The 24365-nt window shown below is 29.0% G+C and overlaps 1 protein-coding gene and 1 non-coding gene across 3 annotated transcripts; both read left to right on the top strand.

Annotated features, from left to right (window-relative positions):
• The first annotated feature begins 8523 nt into the window (after positions 1-8523).
• On the top strand, positions 8524-19818 carry LOC123300450 (PP2C-like domain-containing protein CG9801). Of its 2 annotated transcripts, XM_044883028.1 has the most exons (6): positions 8524-8545; positions 8614-8778; positions 8843-9072; positions 14890-15099; positions 16245-17144; positions 18670-19818. In XM_044883028.1, exons 2-6 carry the CDS (start codon positions 8657-8659, stop codon positions 19437-19439), a joined length of 2232 nt encoding a protein of 743 aa, XP_044738963.1. In that variant the 5' UTR covers positions 8524-8545; positions 8614-8656; the 3' UTR covers positions 19440-19818. The 2 variants fall into 2 exon arrangements, with proteins under 2 accessions (XP_044738963.1, XP_044738971.1); XM_044883036.1 differs by lacking the exons at positions 8524-8545; positions 8614-8778; positions 8843-9072 and adding an exon at positions 12578-12714.
• On the top strand, positions 15396-15468 carry Trnar-acg. Its single transcript has one exon. It is a non-coding gene; the product is annotated as a tRNA-Arg (tRNA).
• Positions 19819-24365: the final 4547 nt, after the last annotated feature.

The following is a 24365-nucleotide window of genomic DNA, read 5'->3' as shown; positions in this document are numbered from 1 at the left end:
CATATTTTTTGCAAATTCAAAATTTTTATGACGTATAAAGGGGTTTTTGGGGTCGCTGATCTCGAATTTTTGGCCCAAATAAGTACACCCCCTAAAAATATTACAATTGTTTTTGATAATCTATGGCAAAATTCGAGATCAGCGACCCCAAAAACCCCTTTATACGTCATAAAAATTTTGAATTTGCAAAAAATATGAAAGCGGGAGGGGAAGGGGTGGATGTTGTAAAAAGTGCTATATTAATAAAAACATCTAAAATTTTGGGTTACTTTAGCATTTTAAACTATTTTGACCTCTTTTTAAAATCTTTTAAGATACATTTATTTCATACACCCCTTCCCTCTTACAGCGCTGGGGTTAAAACTTAAAAATTTTGCTTTAAACCATATAGACCTCTTTTAAAAATAGTTTTCTCATGCCAAAGCAAAAAACACCCCCCAAAGCCAGTCCCTACACCCCCCAAACAATTATTTCCAGAAAGTGTTAAATTTTCCGTTTGTCGCAAAAATATGGATCAAGGAGTCATTTTACGGGTAAGCCACTTATTATAAAATCAAAAGATAATAAAAAATGCTATAATTTAAAAAAAAATTTAACCTCGTAGGACAAAACGGCATAAAATGGCAGCTATTTTAAACAATTCCCTAAATTGGAAATTTTGGCCGAACTATTCAACGGATTTCGCTAAAATTTTAACCGAAAGTTGTAAGTAATAAAACCTACTATTGATATGAGTTTCATTAAAATCAATCAAATATTTTTCAGTTTACAGTCAAATGAACTGTTTTACCATATGTATGTATACATATATATATAACTGGGAGGGGAAGGGACGAAACCCCTCCAAAAAATTATGAGGAGTAGTTCTTAACATGGACTACAAACCTACCAAATTTGGATATTCACCGATGTCCCCTTTTGCGAATATAAAATAAAAATGATAAAATTTCTGAAAAAAATTCAATTTTTGACGCCATTTTGTTTTTTAAACATGTTGCACCACTCCGGGAAAGTAAAAAATTTCAAAAAATACTTATTTTGATGTGAAAAGAAAAACCACAAAGTTTCGTTGCTCGAACTTTTAATCCATACACAAGGCGTAATTTCACTCTACTAATCAGTCCATTAAATGTGATGATGTCCCTTGAGTGAAAAACTTTCTTATACTTATTTCCTAGACAATAGTCTAGGAAATATAAACGAGACATCGTACATCGGATAATTTGTGTATATGGTATGAAGTTTTTATTACCGGTTATAAAACTTGTCAAGGTAAGTTGTATTATGTAAACATCATGATAAATGATTATATCATCTGATAAAAAATTGAATATTTGTTCAAGAGTTTTTAAACCAAGAATACTATTATGGTGTTCATAAGTCGAAAATTCATCAGAAATTTTTCGATCTGTAGTATCGTTAAAGCAATGTTAATTACCGCATCGTTAATTACCATTTTAAATTTTAACAAATATTTAATACATAGTCAACTGATATTATTATACAGAGTGGACCACTTAAATCTATTATGGCTAATAGCTCGTTTTTTAATTAATCAGTCAAAAAATATCTTAAACAAAAGTTGCAGAATTTGATGGGGGACATCATGTTCTGACATCAGATTGGACCTAGTACTTTGGAGTTGCTTTAATAGCCAATTTAGATTCTAAACGGTAAGTGATAGAATAATACTTTAAATTAGAAAATTGATTCTTATTAAAAACATTTTTTCGAAAATCGTTTGCTTTCGGAGTAAATGCGGCTTAAAAATGTCATTATTACATTTAATTGAAAGAAACACTCTAGCTCCAGCAAAATGTTGTCAAGAGCAATAGAGGACATCTGTGTCCATGACTTTGATCTGAAATTCTAGTTTCAAGGTCATCGATCTTGAAAATTACCTGGACTTAAAATTTATTAACACAGAAAGATGACCTTTATTGTCCTTGATAATTTATGTCTACAAAATTTTTCTAAAGCTAGCGTATTTTCTTTCGATTAAATGTAATAATAACATTTGCTTGTGTCCACGACTTTGACCTGAAATTTTAGTTCCAGGGTCATTTGACCTCGATCTTCGAATGATCTAGAAAATTTATCTATAGTCAAAAGTTATTAACATAGACGAATGACCTTTATTGTCCTTGACAATTTTTATTTAAAAAATTTTTCTAAAGCTAGCGAATTTTCTTTCGATTAAATACAATAATGACATTTTTTTTTAAGTCGCATTTCCTCCGAAAGCTAACAATTTTAAAAAAAATTGTTAGTTTCTTTATGAAGTTTAACTTTCTAATTTAAACTGTTATTTCATCTCTAACTTTTTAGGATCTAAATTGATAATTACAGCAATCCGGAAAACTAGGTCCAATCTGATGTAATAACATGAAACCCTCCCCCCCCCCCCATCAAACTATGCAATATTTGTTTTAATTATTTTTTGCTTGGACTAAAGAAGAGCTATTAGCCATAATAGATTAAAATAGTCCACACTGTATTCCTAAGTCGCTAGGACTTTAAAATTCTAAATTTATTATTAACTTTCCCAGCCTAGTATAGGAAGTGATTGGAATGGGTCCGATTTTCGAAATCGAAATTTTCACCATATCTTTACGTTTCATGATTAGGACAAGGCACTAACACTAATTTGGAGAAGAAGTATGAGTGTGTGTGCACGTACGTGCGTACGCCCGTAGAAATTTTTCGTCGTCTATATCGCGCGAACCAAAAATGATATCGACTTGTTGAATTGTCGATCAATACGTATTAAAGGCAATACGATCCGAAAATAATTTTATAATATTCGATCGAGTCGTTTCTAGTCGGTCGAGTTTTATTTTTTTAAATTTTTTATAACTTTTTATTATACTGCTAAGTTATTCATGTGGACTTCAAGGGTCGCACAAGACTCCTATCCACGGCTTGTTTACTACAGGTTTAGACAAGAAAAAAGCCGGCAAACATGATAAAACATATAAAAATAAATATGTTAAAATTTTCCCCTGGGTAATAAAGTCGATAATTTATTCCATATACTTAAAAATACTTCCAAAAGTTTGTTTTTTTAACGTCATGTAAGTAAAGAAAGATAATAAAAAAATATAAGCAATTGGTACCTGTATATACATACTATAATGTTCCTAAGCTAATTTGCGCCCTCATGGGTAAACAGTGATGTTTACAAAAAAATGTTTCAAACAAAAGTTTTTTTAAAAGAAACATTTTTTACATTTAAATTTTTGTTAATTGAACTCTCCTCACTTTTTACATCTTGAGCACGCTATAAAAATTTCAACTTGATATCTCTTTTCGTTTTTGAGATATCGTGTTTACAGACAGACAGGCGGACAGCCGGAATTGGAATTATTAGGAATTAGGTGATTTTATGAACACTTATGAAAAAATTTGGTTTGTAACATCAATATTTATAAGCGTTACAAACTTTGAACTAAACTTATTATACCTTGCTATATTTTATATATACCTACATGGTATAACAAGTGAAAACAAACAATTGACTCAGTTAATTGACTGTGTTCATTACGCAGTGGTTTTTTAAGGAAAGAAAGCTAGTCACTCTTAGGTAGCCAGAGTCGTGTATATATAACACGACTGTGGGACCACACATATATAACTGATATTCCCATATAATACATAGTATAATGTTCTAATAATCTAATCTAATTTGCGCCCCCACGGGTAAACAGTGATGTTTTCGAAAAAATGTTTCAAACAAAAGTTGTTTATTTTTTATAGGGGCCTTTTTTTATATTTTAACTTTTGTTCTATCTCTAACGGTTTACAAGATGAGTTTTATGGACCCAAGATCCCATTGACTTATGTTGCTCATTAACGAATTCAATCTCATTTTTTACGCCCTGAGCACGCTATAAAAATTTCAGCCTGAATACCTCTTTTCGTTTTTGAGTTATCGTGTTTATGGGCGGGCAGACAAACAACGGACGGACGGACAACCAGAAATGGACTAATTAGGTGATTTTATGAACGTCTATATCAAAATTTTGTTATTATAGCATCAATATTTTTAACCGTTACAAACTTAGGACTAAACTTAGTATACCTTGAAATATTTCATATATACGTGGTATAAAACTCATGGATGTAAATTTAAAATTCGTCTCTTCTCGATCTGATATTAGCCCATATAGATATTATAAAGAAAATCTCTGTGTCTTCTAATTATTACCTCTCTTATCAAATAGAAATTTTGGAAATAAACCAACAAATGATATATATTTTTTTTAAATATAAAAAAATCGTATCATTAACTTTATTGTTTTACTTTAATTATTCCTTATCAAAAAGAAACAACGATAAAAGTTTGACCTTATTGTTTTTTTATGATAGAATATTTTTGTATTGTTTGCTATTGAATTACAAATAAAAGTTACAACCGTTTAATTATACATAATTATTATTTTAATAATTTTCGGAAGTAAAGACAGTCATGTGTATCAGTAAGGTAACAGTCAAAAAAGCAAAATTTTGGCGTGGCATAATTTAAATTATAATATTTAATTTATTATTCCTGAGCAAAATTTTGGCCTATATAATATTATTAACTTTTTTTCGTTTGTTTCGCTTTGATGCAAAAACTGCTCAATATATTTTAATGCATTTTTACAATAATATAGCTCATACATCAGAATAACACATGAGCTATAATTTATAAAAATAAACAAAAATTAAATTTGTTTTTTTCATAGAATATTATACATAGAGAACGCCATGGCTCAAAATTTACGTTATGATGAATGAGAGAGAAGAGTGCCAGTTAGTTCCTATTTGTCTTTGTCTAATCTGTATATCATTGGCTAGATCATGAAGGTTATAAGAAGGAGAACGATCGCTATAGAAAATTTTGTCCCCGAAATACGGATAAAATAAGTGAGGCGCTGAGACCGCTAAGTAGTATCAATAAAAGCGGACTGTTGTGCGCTAATTTGAAATGATATATCAATTTGTACATTATGCAACTAACTTTATCTACTTGCACTCATAAACAGCTAACTTCGCAGATAATACTTCTTGATGACAGCGCGGCTGGTGGCTGAAAAATGAACTATAAATTCTACAACTTTTCAGGGACAGACGCGCTAATACTTTAACACGTAGCGATCGTTCTCCTTCTTTATAACCTTCATGGGCTAGATATTGTTTACATTACACAAAATCTCTGTTCAACATATGATTTTGACATATGACTATGGCAAGGACACATAGGAACAACTAACTGTCAGTCTTCTTTCTCATCCCTCGCGTTATCTATGTATAATATTTTATGATTTTTTTACATTTCACTGCGCCATCTATGAACGTCATTGCAAAGCTGTAAAAAGGTTGAACAAGATAAAATTTATGGCCATCTGTTCAACCAAGGTTTTTTGATATACTCAATGTATTATGACTATTTTACATTTTTTTAAATTGAAAACTGTACATATACTTTTACCTCTGTTAAACAATCCCTATCCCTATTTCGAGTGTTATGGAAGGGAGATAAGTGAGAGCAAATCGACGTGAAGGCTATAACGCAGTGGTCTTTACTTTTAACCCAGCAAAGCGGGCTGGTATCATGCTAGTCTTTCAATAAACTAAAAAGTTAAAAATTTTCCTATGAGACCACATTCACATATATGGGTGGGCTATATCAGGAAATTCTAGTTTTTTGCATTTTCTGTATTTGGCCTATGATTTTTATATCGATATCCATTACAGGGGAAACTACAATTTAGTTTTTCACCGCTCCGGCCGCTACATCACTCGATTTACTCGTATGTCCTGCAATTTTCTGTTTTTATCCCATTGGTACAATTACTTGTATCAATATAGTTGACAAACTTGTCGTTCATTCGCATAATCAGCCAAAGCATGTTATTCGATTATTTAGAGTAATTAAAACCGAATAAACACCACTCCACCTCTTTGGAGTGTAAAGGTGAGTATTTTTCGAGACATTTCCAGAATCGCTCCTAAATAAAAGTTTTTCGTACAGGATTATGTGCTATATCTCAAAAACTATATTAAACCTAATTGTCAAATAAACCCGAACTTTAGTAATTTTTGGACCAAAATTAAACTTCATTTGTCAAATTCAGAAACAAAATTAGTTTATGATTTTATCGATTTTTAAGGGATTTGGTAATGATAATAGCAAAAAATTAAGGATTTTTTTTTATCTCCAACTTTGACAAAAATTATTTTACTGAGTAATTTTGACACAAAAAATGTAAAACTCCTTTCCATTTGACGTTTAAACGTCTTCTTTCTGAGATGTAGCCGAAATTCATAAGCGAAGGTATCCCAGATAAGTTACAGTCGATATATCATTGTTTGAAGTCGATTTATCATTAAACCATTGTTTTTCTCAAATAAGGATTCAGCAAGTAAACAACGAAACAAAATAAAAATTCAAACCATGAAAATATTGCCCTCTCACACAATTTTCTGGATCCGCTCTTGACTTTCTTCGTACATTCAAAGTTAAATTCATTCCGAGATTAAAACATCTTGCATTTAAATTCGAAGAATTTTAATATGGAAGTTAATTAATAAATAATTTCTAAATGAGTATTATTAGTTAAGCATTATAGATATAGCGAAGTAGTCCAATCAACCTAAACAAAAAACGCGTAATACTTTTGACGTCAAATGTAATTAACGGTGAACAGTTTTTTCATTATTAAATAATACAATACAAGGTCTAGTCTACATCTTTTACATAAATGGTGTTTAATACTTTTTATTTAGGACAAATAAAACATGAAGTCAATAAATAAAAAAGCATTCCCATGCGTTTAAATATTTATACGTATAATTGACTTACAAAATTTTGTATAATTTTGTAGATGAGGCATAATTTGCGATGGAAAAACCCGAAGTTATTTTCTAACTTGTTTTTTCTGAAATTGGAATTGTCATGTTGCTAGAAAATTTGATACTTGCTAGAATAAAATAAAACAATATCATTCAGACTATTAATAAGTCCACTTCGCCATGGTCAGCTGGCCATATGTATTCTTTTTGTTTGTGACTCCAACAATGCTATTAAAAATTATAAAAGAGAATTTAAATGCAAAGCTTTTCTACGCAAGAAAACTGAAATATCATGCTTTTTATAGTGTTTAATCACATTCTTTTATTGTCTACAAAACTAATTGTACAAGCAGCATATTGATTACGTGACGTCATAAAAAAGTTTCCCAATTATAGCAACGCTAAAATACAAACCATGGCTAATAGATGTAATAAAAACATCACATCTGAATATAAAAAATAAAATATAGATACTTAAGTTAGTTTATGAATGAAAATTTTCGTTTAAATTAAATAAATTCAGAAAAATTTTTAAAAAAACAAAATCGCACCTCAAAAATTTCAGCTCAAAGGAAGTTCCGGTAATTTGAAAATACCCCTTAATGAAAGTTAGACTAACCGTTAAATAAATAATGCAAAAATGTTATTTATTTAAAGTTAAATTTATGAATATCAACTTTTTGCTCCAATTAGTAATATTAAGGCAATTTTTATGTGCTTTTCCTTAAGTTCTTCAACTATTCTGTATTTACGTTTCAGTATCGAACATCGGACATTGTATATATTCAAAAAAAAATATTGTATAAAACGACGACATACTTTGGGGTATTATTTTATTTAATAAACGAGGGTGGATTCTTCGAAGGATAGTATAGACTGGATTTCTGATGGAGATTCATGTATAGAATAGTAATTGAGAAAACGAAAGTTACTTGCAAGGCTTCACCTGAAACTCATTAGGTGACTGAATTAATCCTATCACTCATTAAACGTGGAATTTCCCATGAGATATGTTTTTAATTAAATTGACCCCTAGGAACAGCTTTTTAGTTAACAGGATTGCAAGTTTTTCTCTAGCACTTATATATTCGTTGTGGACTTATAGAAGAACTTATGGTGGTAATAGCTATTGGCCCACCCGGTATTGAATTTATTTTCAAATACACAATCCGTCAGGTTATAACTATTCCTATTACAGATAAATATTAAGAATATGAATTATTTGTACGCCAGATTACTCAATTCGTAATCGAATTATTCCTTTGCTAATAAATGATGAATATGAATGTAGACATAAAAGTATCTAACGAATATTAATTTTATGACCATTATTTGGAGACTTTTTTTATTAGCAAGAGAAAAATTTAACATGAAAATTTCCTGAGTCACATTGTAGATAAACATCGTTATTAAATTTTTTTGATTTATCTAGCATTCATGATGTCATTATTCTAATTGAATGATTTCATTTATTAAAAAAATTTAAATATAAAAATATTTGTTTTTATTGTTGACAGATTGTTTGATCTCTCACAGTATTTTGTAAGTCAATAATACAAAATAAAAATAAATATAATAATTGATCAACAAATTCGACTTGATGAAGATGTTAAAAATGTTTTATTTAATTTAGTTTTAATAGAAAATAAAAAAAGCTTAAATAAAAATTAAAGTAATTATAAATATCTTGTAATAAATAGTGAATAATGTGGGTAGATTAAAAACTAATTATATCATTTATAAAAAATTATTTACAATTAAAATTTTAACTTGCAGGTTATGCATTTTTGTTATTTAAAATATTTTCTTCAACTAAATAATGCCTTCCTTACGTAAAAAAGTTTCCACATATTTACGTCAGTTAAGTTTTCATGGTGAACCTCGACGAAATCGAAGTGATAATGTTAACGATAATTGTTTCATTACCAAATATTTATCTGGGTGTGTATATTTACAAATAAATAATGTGTTCTATTTTGGATCATAACTTGGAAATTTTTTATAGGGAACATGTTCGTTATAATGCAAAAGAGGCACCAATCATCTTATATGGTAAAGAATTAAAAGATTTACCATGCTACGATATTGGACCGTATTCGGTGGGTGCGAATACTGTTTTAAGCGCGTATACTGGACCTGATGGTGGATTAACGTCTGTTAATAGATCTCAAAAACATTTATCAATTGCTGATCCTGAAATTGATTTTATTGATAACCCTGATGAACAGAATGAGAGTAAGATTGATTTTGATTAATATTTTTAAATATAATCAATATTTTTTTATCACTGTCAAGTAATAAGACACAATTTAGCATATTTGCAATTTCTGGGGCGCGAAAAAACAACAATTGTTTATTGTTAAACTGAACGAGGTATATAAAATAATAAGAAAGCAAACTTTATTAATATTGATGAGTTTACGAGATAACTAAGTAATGTTGCAATTTCATTTTTTATTAAACAGAAAATGAAATATTTTGCCTTTCACAGTCAATTTGTGCTTATGAAAACGAAAACTTTCATGAAAAGTTAAAATTAATGTAATTGAAACAAAATTATATAAAATTAATATCTACGATTTCAAATTACAAATTCAAATACAAGTTTTTTTGACGGAATATACAGGGTGTTCCAGACCACCCGTCCAGGCTGATTATTTTTGAAAGTTTCAAAAAAAAAATGAAAACGAAAAAACACGTATCAAATATTTTTTGAAACTCTATCACACCCTACTAAATACACCTCTTACCTCCAACCCCTTGTTAGGGGTAGGGGGTGCAACTTAAAAAAGTCAAATGGAAACCCCCAATTTTTTTTGCAGATTCAGATTTGTCAAAAAAAAATAGAAACATTTTGTTCGAAAATTTTTCAAATCTGAATCTGCAAAAAAAATTGGGGGTTTCCATTTGACTTTTTTAAGTTGCACCCTCTACCTCTAACAAGGGGTTGAAGGTAAGAGGTGTATTTAGTAGGGTGTGATAGAGTTTCAAAAAATATTTGATACGTGTTTTTTCGTTTTCATTTTTTTTTGAAACTTTCAAAAATAATCAGCCTGGACGGGTGGTCTGGAACACCCAGTATATTGATGTAGCAAATTTAATATTATGATTCAAACTCTAGCCTCCGAGATGAAAAATTGTTACATAATATCTGATAAAGTTTTATAAGGATCAATTTTTATTTTTTGATGTCCCAGAAATCGTAATCAATTTCCACAGTTTTGAATAAACAAAGCTTTTCATTATATGAAAATTATGACAAACACGCGAAATTTATATTTTTTATCAGTAGATTACCACAAAGCTTCAGCTGTAGGTAAAAATTAATCAGATTAAAATATGTGAAATTGTTCATCTCGACAAAGTTTTTGTTATAGCACAATATTAGTAAGCAACTGGCTACCAGAATAAAACGTGTTCACTTTTATTGAAGGATGTTTTAGTTCAAAAATTGGCTCCTATTTTATTCAATAAAATATATTATCGGAGTGTCTATTGCCACCCGTCACGGATATGCGTGTCTATAATTTTAGGCACGGATATCCATGGATATATTGTTATAGTCACGTACTGAGAATTTAATCTCGCGTGGTATCACCCTGTGATCCACGGGTTGATCATGCCTTTAATGGGATCAAAAAAGCACGTGTTTGCGGAGTGAGCCCTTACGTTTACCCTGTGGTGGCGTCCACTCTGTTATCCTTAAAGGCACGGATATCCGTGGCGGGTGGCCATAGCACCGCTCATATATTCTGATATTCAATAAAATTTATAAAGTACTCAAATATAAAATTAATGGATTCTATGGCTAAAGTGGACAGTTAATAATATAACATTTACTCTAAAATATAAAATTTCAGTTAAATAAATCGCCGCGTCCTTATGTATTCGTCGATTCCAAGGCGAGCTGCATGGGAATCGCGCTTATAAATAAACACTACAACGTACAATGATAATCCAAGAATCTAAATGTTTAAAAGTTATAAAATTATATATAGCACTGGATGTTAGTACTGAAAATGTTCCTTGACACTTTCCCGTCCATGCGAGTGCTGAGCGATTAATTGATTTAAGTCAGGGGTCGCAAAATTCGATTTTATGCAAATATCTCTAGAGTAAAGGACTTAAATAACTTTTTTTTTTTATATAAAGCATCTACAAAGACCGCGAGTATTAATACGCCTGTGTGCTAAGTACAAAACTGGTGGCCAGAAACTTTATATTTTTACTAAATAAAATTAAGTATAATAAGTATTTCTCAAAAAAATATATTTTTAAACTTTTGAAAGCTTCCTGCTTCATTTTAAAATAAATAAAAACAGAAAAATCTACATGAAAAGCAAAGTATATTTGGAAAAAGCTTATTTTCTACAAAAATTTCTAAGTAAATAACCAAACTATTGCTTTTTTCTATCCTCTTTATACAACTTAAAAATAATGGAGCCAGGATTACTTACCGAGAAAAGACTAATTTATTTATTAGTAGTATTTGATTAAGCAATTTTGATTCAGAACATTATTCTTTTGATATAAATTAACCAAATGAGATATTTCTTTGTAGTCCAAAAAACAAAAAAATTTTTAATAAAATTAGAAAATAAAAATTTTATTTCGTGTATAGTGATATTTATTTGTTATTTGAATAGATAGGAAAACTTGTATTCACTTATGTTTAAAGCATTTCAGCTTTTTACAATTTATTTCCAACTAAGTCACTTAAATAATTATGGACTGTGGCACAACAGATGTTCAACAGTAATGGTCGTTTGCAAGTATCTATTTCCAGAAGCCTTCTCCGAAGATATTTCTTGTTTTATTAACCTCCGAACCAAATAAAGGAGTATTATATGTGTGCCTGTTTGTATGTTGCATCGTACCTCCTAAACGGATAAACCGATTTTGATTTTTATTTTGAAAGGTAATTTAATGGAGAGTATTCTTAAATATGTTTCAAGTGCAAGTTTAGCATTCCGTACTCGAAACAGTTAAAAAGGAGACAATGATTTTCAAAATCGGTTCAGTTTGGAGATAACTAAAAGAAAAAAACTGCATCTGTCGGGATTTTTTTTAAATTCATTTGGACGATCTCATTGTCCTTCACCACTTATTAACGCCTCGGCCTTTATTTTAGGCAAATAAAAGAAACATTAGAGTTTCCAAGTTTATCCTGTACTTGTGTTATGTTTATCAAATTTCCAAATTTCTAGAGGTCAATAAGTTATTAGTTTGCACATTAATAAATATCTCATGAATCAAAATTGTTCAATCTAACTCTATAGAAAAGGTATTAAAATGTCATCATTATATTACAAGCTAGTCTCACTTTTTGGTATCCACATCTTTGGCACCATTATAACAACTAAATATTTCTACATTTCTATGTATATATTATTGCAGCCACTTCTACTCCCTCAAATAATGAGATACCAAAGGATAAAGAAAAAAAACCTATCGATAATACCACAATGAGAATAAAAGCAGCTGGTTACGAATTTAATGTTACTACTGTTAGAAAAAAAATTCAAAGTCAAAGTTTAGATAGTTTACCGGATTTTAATGAATTCGTTACAATTCGTTCACCAATCAATAATAGTAATATCAATAATTCGGATCAATCAACAGAGAATAGTATACAGACAACAGAAAATTTATTTAATAATAATAGCTCGGAGCAAAATAAAACTACTCAAAATAATTTAGAACATAATAATCATTTAGAAGATAATCTAAATGATACGAGTACTAAATCGCGTAAAAAACGTAATAGTTTATTAAAAAAATCAAAAAGTGACGGTGACCCTTTTAGACATGACAAAAAAAGTACCAAAATGGGGAAAATTATTACTTATGGTGACCGAAATGCATTGTTGGTTGATGGTAACTAAAATCAATTTTCAAACATAATATTTTTATTAAAATACTTTTGGCTTTTGTCTTGCCAATTAAAAAATCTATCGAATCTTGTTTTTTTTATTTTATATAAAAAAATATATATTAATACCTCCCTCGCTTTACGAAAATCGCAATGCATGACTTGAACAAAAAAAGGACTGTTTTATTGAATGCTATAAAAAAGGCTGTTTTTATTAATTTTCAATCATCTTTCATCCATGTAGTCTGGGAATTTAGGTTTATCAAGGTTAATAACAATAATAGTGTTAGAAATAAAATTTTAGTAATTGAAGGGACACAGAATATTTATCTACAATATTGGGAAATCTGCGAGAAGCGAGGTTTCATCTAGTGGCCGAAAAAATTACTATTTTACTTCCCTGTTTCAAATAAATTTTAATATAAAATATAATTTTCTATTGAAGAAATGTTTATATTCGAATCATTTCAATACCATTTCAAGTTAAAAAATGGATTTATAATTTCGACATTCATTTTGTAACGGATTACTTTCTTACCTGTAAGTAAATTGATGACATCAATAGTATACATTTTTAAAATAATTATTAATTTTGAAATCAATATTAGCAAATATAACCCGCTTTCGAAACTTCGACTTCCTTATGTTAGTTGGTAGTTATCCGGCTATTAGTGTATTTAAGTGGATGATTTCCTAATAGATTTAGATATAGTCTCCTAAAACCCTCAGTAACAACGTGTCCCTTAAATTACCAATATTTAAAAAAAAAAATATGAAGAATAGTCGAACAATACCATATTTCACTCTTGTACTAAAAATGCATGCTGTATTATTATTAAAGTCTCTACCCAGAAGCGTGTATGACGTAAAAATCATACCAAGGACTATGTTATCCCATCAAAGGAGAATAAAATATTTTTAAAACCCTTTTGCATCCCTTTTGGATCGGGCGATTTTAACAACAAAAAATGGTAGAATACAGTTTGTCTCTTTGAATACTCAAAATGAAGATGATTCTTAACGCGGAATGATAAATTTTTTGCAGTCGCAGTTATTACATAACGCAGGGGACGAAAAAAGGTCGTGTTCGTATCTTAGTTTTTTCTGGTAAGAGGAGATAGACAAATTTCTATTAAAAAACTATAATTTATAAAATCCGTTTATCAACAGTCCGTTGCGTTATGTAACATTTACGATCGCATAAAACTGCGCATTCCGCTTTAAGAACTGTCTATCTGCCATTAACATTCCACTTTTTCTGTTAAAATTGCTCGACCGACAATCAAGCAATTCGATGGATATATGTTTCTAAAATTTTGAACTATACTTTTTTTTAATTCACGCTTCTGTAGATATAGAAAAAACTAATATTCACAAAATTTGGTATTGTTTTTAAGATATATTTATCAACAAACAAAATTAATGTGTTTCTCGATTGTTCAATAAGATAATTTGTCATTTAAAAAAACCTCTTTAAATATGCACAAATAGTGACAATTTTTGAGTGCTGAAAATGCCTAGTTTTTGAATTAATGTATAATTTTCAAAATATTGCCGAATATTCTTTGAGGAAAAATATAAAAATAATGTTTATTTGGTCAAAAACTATACCTTTTAATGTGGCTTTAATGAATATGAATTTCTAAAAAATCAAGAAAGAATATTACAAATTCTACTGAAAATCTGAGACCATCAGAGAATTTTGCAATTTGATTCCTTAGACTTCGGTTAAATAATATCCCCTTCAATTCAGTCACCTTCATAATCATTTATCTAGGAATTTCAGGAGTCAAAAATTCTTAATTTTTCTCATTCGAGAAAATCTTTGATAATAAAATAACTTTTCAAACCTGGTATAAATATCCTTGATAAACCTCTTAATTTAGGAATGGAAAAGGTTAAATCAATCATCAATCATTTAAAAACGCTTTTTATTAATCTAATTCTTACTTATAACAACTTAAAGCATTGTTTACACATAAAATATGTACGTCGTGTAAATATTGCTTACTTATTAACTGACATTTTAGAAATATTTTTTTTTTTGCATAATTAGCTTTTAAAATTACAGCTTATTACTATTATTATTTTATTTATTTTTATTTTTTGGTTGATGTTAATCGTTACAACTTACATTTTGAAAAAAGCCAATTTTAATTAAATGTAATTTAATAACATAGATGCATCAAAATCTTTGGACTCATCAAACAAAATTGGTGGTATCAGTGATTGGAACAATGCTTCAGATTTTGCATATGGATTGTCCAACACATTGTATGAAAAAAATCCAATAACAAGTAAAAATAATGGTGATCCAATTGCAGATTGTTTTGGAATAATTGCACGAAAAGATTCAGCTATTTTAGCATTAGCTGATGGTGTTAATTGGGGTAAGGTCTGCAATTTGTATATACCTACGAGCTTCATTAATCAAGATGGAAAATTAAAAAATTTCAAATAATTTGATTACAAGTAATTTTTAGTACAATTCATCATCTCATTAGTCTTATTTTCTCTAACATTCTAAAAAGTCTAATATTTACATGGATATTTGTAATTTAATGTTTTATTATAAAGGAGGTCATCTGGTATCTACAACAGATTTTTACCTTCCATTGGTTGGTCAACGGGTATAAATCAAAGAAATTTTTGTATACTATTCTGTCATATTTTCATCGTTTGTATGGGTCTTGTGGCGCAACGGATAACGCGTCTGACTACGGATCAGAAGATTCCAGGTTCGAATCCTGGCAAGATCGAAATTTTTTATTTTAAATATATTAAAAATTTCACAATTACGATCAAATCTATATTTGGATTTTAATAAAATTTTTAGTCTTACGTACTAAGAAAAATGAACATTTAAGATTTAAGAACATTTAACTCAGTATATCTTTTAAAGGAAAAGTCGATTGCTAGTGAGAGTTGACTCTTTCTAGGCATCTTATTAAAAACATCAGTAACATTAGATCAAAAATAAGTAAACACATAAACACACTTTTCCTAGTAAGAGTTAACTATGCCTGCTGTGGTTTAGTAAAAGTTGATGAAAGTAAATTAATTTTGTTTAAGTGTAATAATTGTGTCAGATTCCTTCTTGTAACAAATGGTAGACTGAGTCTCTAGTTAAGATAATTTGGAGTAGATAATTAGCATGAACAGAATATTATCTAAGTTTTTCCCTATGATTACGTTAATTTATTGATCCACGGGCTAGCCATACCTTTAATGAAGTCGAATTTGCATGGGTCTACGGATTTTATGGCTTTTATGGTTAACATTGTGACTATGTTCATCCACTGACCCTCAGCAAATTTGAGAAAAGCTCCAAAAACTTAAATAATATAAAGATTTACCATATTATACGGGCGTGTAGGCATATTACATGTAGTCTGTAGGAAAATATGAAATCTCAAATTGGTGTGTAAACATTATTTTATGAACAACTTATAATACGGAAAGCTTATTATGCAAACATAATTTATAGTGAGTCGATTAAAAAAAATTTTTAATTATTATTTGTATTTATTTTCAGGGCAAAAAGCAAGTATAGCAGCTAAGTCCGCAGTGCACGGTTGTTTACATTATTTAAACAACACAATATTTTCAGGGAACAATCAAAACGAATTTCTAAAAACAAATGACGAATGTTTATCGTCAATTGCAAAACAACAAAGTGATCAACAATCAGCAAGGCAACATAAAAATAGTGTTGGATCCCAACAAAAACCATCAACCAATCGTAAAACACGTACCGCAGAAAGTTTGATTGAATCAAGTTTAAAAACTACACGACAATCGACGGAAAAAATATATCGACAGCCTGCCCATATAACGAAACCACCACGGGGTCACAAGAACAAACGTTTGAGCAACACAGTATCCACACTCAAACTACAGCAAACAAAATCGTCGAGTTTAAGTTCTTCGTCCAATTATAGTACTGCAAAAAGTACATTATCTGATGATATTGATCTCATAAAAAATATTGACGAGAAAGAAAATTCAACACCAGGTCCATCTAATTCGAATAAAAAAGATACCATCGAATCGGATAAATGTGATTCACAAGCAGTATCCAATAATAATAATTTAATTGTAAACACTGAAGAAGTCTTCATAAGTTTGCTTCGCAGTTTTTATGAAGCGCATAACTTAATTTTAGATAATGAAGGAATGTTGACGACTCTAACCGTAGCAATTATTTTACCATTAAAACAAAAAAGTAAACGAGATTCAAATTGTTGTGATGATTTAAGAGAAGCCTTTTTAAAAGAGATATCACCAAGCCGTAGTTTTGATTCGCATAAACGTGATTCGTTAAATATTCAAGCATTAGGCGAAGCTACAAGATATATTTGTTGTGTGTGTAATTTAGGTGATAGTTTGGCGTACGTTTATTCGAAAAAATATGGTATACGAGAACTAACACAAGGTAATTTTTCAAGTTATCAATACGAAAGCTAAAGGGAGATTAAACTTGGGAATCATAGATTCTTTTTTGAAAAAACTGAAAAGAAAACAAGTGAAAACAGGCAATTGACTGAGTTAATTGTTGAAATACCCTGTATAGAAATTGCTTAATATCAGTGCTTGCATTATTTTTTTATAAATTAGAACAGTTTAAAAAACCGATACAATTACGGCGTCCTTTCGGCCACCATTTATTTGGTTTTCGAATATTTCAAAAACATTCGAATTTTTTTCGTTGTTCGAGAATGTTTCAAAAGATCACTAGTTGAAGCTACCTGCAAATTTTCAATTTTAATTTTTAGTAGTTCAATTTAGCACTTAGTTAGAATTTTCAAATACCTATTCAATGATACCCCACTTACCAAATGTAAAAAAGGTGCCATACTTTTTTCTCTAAAATATATTTGGTGATATACATGTGATATATGCATGTCATAATGTATAGTGATATACAAGTGATATGTCTATCAATAAAACCTTAGAATTTTTACTGATTTAATAAATATGGATAATCAACTTGTGCAGATTTTGTAACACTGAGTATATGTTAGTTTGTTCCTTTGTGGGGCTCTAGGGGCCAAACTCGCTAGCTAATTTGAATGATTCTTACGTCAATCGATTTCTCTATTTAATATTCAATGGCACCCCACTTAACATGGTACGTCGAATTTCATTTTTTCCTTTTTCGCAATATGTTTATCATATTGTTTTTTCATTACTGCCATATCTTTAGTGACACTCACAAAATTAACACTAATCGATTGACCTAAGAATCATCAAATCGGACCATGCGTTTATTCTTTAGTGTGCCACATAGGCACACACATACATACATATATAGAATAATAAACACATTATCACTCCTTTGCTTTGCGCAGTCGAGTAAAAAAATGAATTATTCACGGGATAATGTGTAATAACGCATTTTTTTTCTTATGTTTTTGAAAAAATTACACATAACTGAGGTAGGTATACAAAGTTGTTATGAGGATACGTCAGAAAACTATCGATAGCAATATTCCCTTACGAGAAAAATTGGTTTAAAGTTTTAAACGTAAATTATATTAGTAACTTTCCAATTATTATAGCATAATCATACTAGTGCAAATGTAGTGTATTTAACTACGGTGTAGTAGTTTAGCAGTTCGATATCACTTAAAAACTGTTTGAACTTAAAAATGTGGTACTATAGGCTAGATATATATCGCTTGCCTTATCAATTTTTAATAATGCAAGAAGTATAGAACACGAACGCAATTTGCCATTGCTGATTCATTCAACAAAACTACTATGCTAATATGAAAATTGGATATCTGGCGTTATGTCTTACCCTGATTATTACTTAATCCATCAAAGGCATTACTCTACCTGAGATTAAATAAAGCATAACTTTCCCCTTGTTTCTCCATTAAATTCTTGACTAATAAAAATTTTTCCATTTAAGTAAATTTAACAACACAAACTAAAAAAAAAATTTTTTTGTTTAGGATCTCATGATGTTCATTCTATGCGTGATATGCGAGATGCACTTGGAGCTCTTGGCCCAGTAGATGGTAAAAATCCTGAACTAAATAATTTAACATTATCAATGTCAATCCTCGAACCGGGTGATATTGTTTTTATAACTAGTGACGGTGTAAGTGATAATTTCGATCCGGTTGTTGGCAAATTTGCAGTATTGCCACCATCACCAAAAGAAGTACGCAATCCATCGATAAAACAACGACCTGGTAGTTCAAATGTTACATCATCGCAACGATCATCTTCACAACGTCCAAAATTTTTACGTTCAAACACATCACTAGTGCCACACGCACCTGGTGATAGTTCAACACATAAACGTACAGATATTCTACGCTCAAAAGAAGGATTACCAATTGTAAAAGCATTTCAAAGGCATGAATTAACACTATTACGTATGGAAGATTTGTTAAATAAGGGTATTTCAGGGTACGAACAGCAATGTTCAACGGCAAAACAACTTTGTCAAATGCTAGTCGATTTTAGTTTAAAAATAACCGCAGCAAAAAGACACTTTTTAGAAGATATTGATTTGTATTATGAAGAAAATAATAAGGTATTAGTTGAATTAAGTGCCAAAGAACAAAAATTACGACGTCGTAAATGTTTAGATAAAATTAGTACGATGCCAGGTAAATTAGATCATGCTAGTGTTGTTGCATATGTTGTTGGATGTTTTCAACAAGATGCCAGCAATTCAGATACAGAAAGTTCAATTTTAGAAACAAATTTATAATTATAGGGACCATTTAATATAAATAAAACATTCTTATCATTTTTTTAATAGTGATGAGAAAATATTATTTGTATTTAAGTAAACTCTTTTGGATGAGAAAACTGTGTAGAAAATCGCACGATACGTAATTTTTTAACGCTGTCTGTTATCACGCTAACTTTTTTAATATTTTAAATCTCTTTATTTGGCGATAAATCTGAATTTTTGTTATTAATTTACACTACTTTTTGTTGTTTTCAAAAAAAAATTTTAATACGAGATATTTAAAAACCTTGGGTATAATTAAAACCTCTTTTTATTGAAATCAGAAAATCATTATACTGTACCCATGTTAGATACTGAAAACAGCGCCGACAATAGTAATTTTATTGGCAAGATTATCAATATTAGATATTTTGATTTTGTGAACCAAGTATGATTTAAGGATGTTCCAGCATGGTATTTGCAGTTTCTATGTTAAAGCAATGGTACAATTTTTTTTTCGACAGAATTTAACGAAAAATTAAATTTAAGAATTTAATAATGCTTACTATTAATTCCCAAAGTTTCAGAAATTTTGACCGTTTAAAATGGGAAATAATTATGCCAACGTCCCAATTTCGATCAATTTACGTCAAAATTAATATCTCGAAAGTGAAAATTAATTTCTAAATTTTTTTTTTAGAATTGTATTGTATAAACATTTTTTTCTACTTTTTCTTCAAAATATAATAATATCATAAAAAATAGTTGGAGAGACCGGACATTTTACATGCTTTAAATGGGACATGACCCTCAAAATCGCGAACTTTGTCTTTAAATATCTCGCGATCTAAACGGTCAAAAATTATGAAATTTTAGGAATTCATAAATAAAGCTATTATAAACCCGAGAAAAAAAATTCGGCAAAATCTGTCGAAAAGTGATTTCATGCTGGTACTACCTTAATGAGATAAAAACTTATTATTTGCAGCCTACATTTAATAGTTAATTCTAGTAACAAAACATTTGCAGCTAATTTTAATTTTAACTCTTTGATGAAAGCCACATATTAATAAAAAAATAATAATCACGTTAGCGTAGTAGCAAACACAATCTTTTGTAATATTGCTTTAATTACCTACAATACATTAACAATATTCTCATCCAAAGATATGTCACAATTTAACATTTAAAATTGAATTCAATTTGGAAATTTGTATCATCATAGCAACTGCTAATCTCCTACTCTCGTAATATAATTTGATGTAAGGAAAATTTAAGAAATGATTTTTGACTCAGTTAATTAAGATTTCCAAAATTATTTTTTCGAACAGGTGCCGGTCTGATGTGCAATAGATAAAAGGGATTCAGAAATTGTATCAATTATTCATATTTATTTGCATAGTAGAAAAAAAATTGAATCTGAAAGTCACGTTTTTCACGTATTTCGTATATTGATTGATTTTTTGATTTTATTTTCTGTAATATCAAAATCAGTACAAAATTTCATTCGAGGCGGGTTCATATCTTTTTGTTTACTTACATCGTAGTGTATACAAAGACGAATTAAGAAATCTTCCGGTTCTTGTTTTTTTATTACCTCTCATGTATTGTGATTGAATTCTAAATTTTCATGTTTTTAATTTTTTCAATTTAAATACTAAAAAAACTTAATAAAATTAAAAAATATGATATAAAAATCAAAGTCTTAAAGAGATAAAAAAATATCAAAGAGATAAATTTTATCGAATCCGTTCCGAATTCAGGTGCTTATAATCACCTAATTAGATTATTTTTGACTAAAAATTATTTCGGATTTGAGAATTATCAACATAACTCACAATGCGTCTATGTTTATTTTTACAAACAATGCTTCTTGATAACATATTTTCGCAAACTTTATTTTTCAACAATTTTAATTTAAAATCGCAAGCGCGGATCCAGCTCTCAAAAAAGGCGATGGGCACGACACAGCACTCAAAAATCGGCCAAATGCGAATCGGAGTATGAATTCGCTCGTGATCGCTACAGTGCATTCCTATAAAAGAAATGTTTTCAAAATATATGACACCCTGACCAAGATTTTTTACAGTGTAGGTATATGTAAATTACTAAATCAGTAAAATGTTAGTTTGTTCGCTCACAAAAATTACAAAACTAATTGTCCGTTTGTTTACACATCACAGTGTCACATTTAGACAGCTATTTAAAGCGATTCATTGTTGTTGTTGTTTTTTTTTTTTTTAATTTTATTAAATCATAAGTCTACCCTAAATGGCATACCCATCTAGCACATATGGGTGGATCCGCCACTGTAAAATCGAATGTTAACAATCATGTATGTAGATAAGATGTGTAGCACATTAAACATCGCGTTCTACAACTTAAAAGTGATTTCTAGCTCGTGAAAAAGCAAAAAGAAAGGTGAAAAATTTCCAGGGCAACAAATATTTATTTATTTTTTTAAATAAATAACTTTTGGTTGAAACATTTTTGCATGACTTCTATAGATTTGCCATAATTTAAATTCAAAGTAGATTAATATGTATAAATATAATAATAGCTCATATAACTGTTAGTTGTTATCTTGACTTGCTTTTACTATATAATACTATATTATGTGATTAAAATAATCGATTCCCTGGACCAAATTTTAGATCTAAACACTTAAAAATGATTACAATTTCTTAAATTTTCTCCACATCTGTGCTTTTAGATATATATCATTTATTTCCTTAGAAATTACACACTCTATCGATAGAGAAGTGTGTATATTAGGTATAAAAGATTTTATCCAAATGGTCCAAATGTTCAAAACCTCTACAGGTGTTCAAAGATCACTATCACTATCACACATAAATTGTCATTTAAATTTTATTGATCAAAAAAATATTTTTAAGAAACGAATATTAAAATATATCAATAATTTGTGATTTCGATAGAATTGTTTTAAAAACGTAATTAAAAATTAATTCATATTTCAAACATTTGCATTTATATTATGCACTAAGACTAAAAACGATAAATTTAACATTAGACTGTTTGAAAAGCAATTTATAGAGTATTTTGAAGAAAAAAATTTGAAAGCACACTAATGGCCTAGAATTAGAAACTTCTTTGAACTTTTAGAAAAAATAGAGAAATCTGTCTCACTTTGTGCCTGACACAGAAAAAACAATTTCTGAGACTTGTTCATTATTATTATTAAAATATAAAGATAGCACGAATGATTATATTAAACAGTATTAAAATAATTAAGTCTAGTCCGAGGAATTTCCTACCAAGATATTTGGCGAAAATGCTTGCGCTTGACTTTTTGGTATCATTATTAATACAAAAATAACAGTATTGGATAGCCGCTGACGTACATAATAAATTAATTTTTCTTCTTCAATGAATTGATTGTGACACTGAGCTTTGTGATATATTTTGCCGTCTTTTTGGAGAAAAACATTTTCTACGTTAATGATATTCAATTAAGAAACGAAATTGTAGTCAGTAATTATACATCTATAGATCTCTATAGATAATAATCACTTAATAATTGTATTGGGCTTCTTAATTGCAATTTATTCAAGCCATTCGCGATCCAAATAATCGAAATTATAATTAAAGTAAATCTCCCAAACAAAATAACAATTTTCGAAATATAGCACAAAATGTACGTGTTTTGGGGTGGTTTCGCGAAAAAACATGATCTTGCGATTCGTTAGTCAGAAATTCGATGTCCATAAATCATTTTATGTCCGTGCATTCATGTCGCTTAGTTGAGATTCTCATCTAGGTTCACCTGTGTGAAGCTCACTGGGAATATTTTTCAACTCGCTGATCAATCTCGGATCAGACTTTAATTTTCAAAATTATATCAAATAGTCTTTCAAAGCATAGATAAATATTTGAAATAATTGCAGTGACAATATAATTATTTTTTATTTCAATTTATTTATTTAAAAAAAAATGGCGTAGTTTAGAGTGCCATTTTCATATTTTTAATACTTAAGACTTGTAAACAAAAAAAAGAAAAAAAAAACACTTCCGTAACATGCATTTATTAAAATTAAATATTTTTTTTAAATGATTTAGAGTGTATTTTTTTTTGGCGCCACTATTAAGAAAATAATTATATGTGGAGTATTTTTGTCTGTAATTTTGAGTACAATAAGTCATTATGTTTTTTAACCCACAATATTGTATGTTTTTTATTTTGCACAAAATGATAAAAATTGCATTTTATTTTGTAATTTAAATAAATATTTTATTGATTTGTTTTATAAATTTTTTTTATTCTATATACAATATATTTAAAAAGTAAAGTATTTATTTATATATAAGAAACAAATAAATTCATTTAAAGAAAAACCAACTTTTGTTTTATCCCAAAGTTTATTATCATTTTGCATGCAACGCTTTGTAGTCTACTTGGTATAGGATATTCTAAAAGTCGCGGCTAATTTAGAAGTTATGGAAAATTGAAAAAAGGATAAGAATAGCCACCTCAAAAAATTAAAATTACCTCACAAATATTTCGAAATTAAAATCTATGCTTACAAATGGATGAGTAATTAAGCAATCCAATAATATTAAGGGAGCTAGAGAGAAACTCATCGCCGCACGGAATTTTCTTCTAGATTTAATGATTTTCTTAATATTTTGTTTATCTTAATTCATTCCATGCCGACGGTATCCAAATCAATTTTGTAATATTTCGGTTACGACAAGAGTGTATTCACTTTTTTTTTGGTACCCTAATATTATATTGTCAGTTCTTAAATGAGTGATTGTTAAAATTAAAAATCTATTTTTCAAATATTTTTTAATTTTTATGAATAAAATTTTTAATTTAATATAATTTCAAATATAAATTATAAACTTGAATATAATTTTTCAAAAGTTAATAATTAACATTTTATTTAAATAATCACTTATAGAATCACTTTCTTCTTCCTACATGGCTACATGGTTTGC

This window comes from Chrysoperla carnea, chromosome 1 (assembly GCF_905475395.1).
Source record: "Chrysoperla carnea chromosome 1, inChrCarn1.1, whole genome shotgun sequence".
In the NCBI taxonomy this organism is placed as follows: Eukaryota; Metazoa; Arthropoda; class Insecta; order Neuroptera; family Chrysopidae; genus Chrysoperla; species Chrysoperla carnea.
The sequence above is the reverse complement of the archived record's forward strand: the minus strand, read 5'-3'. Positions and strand labels throughout refer to the sequence as shown.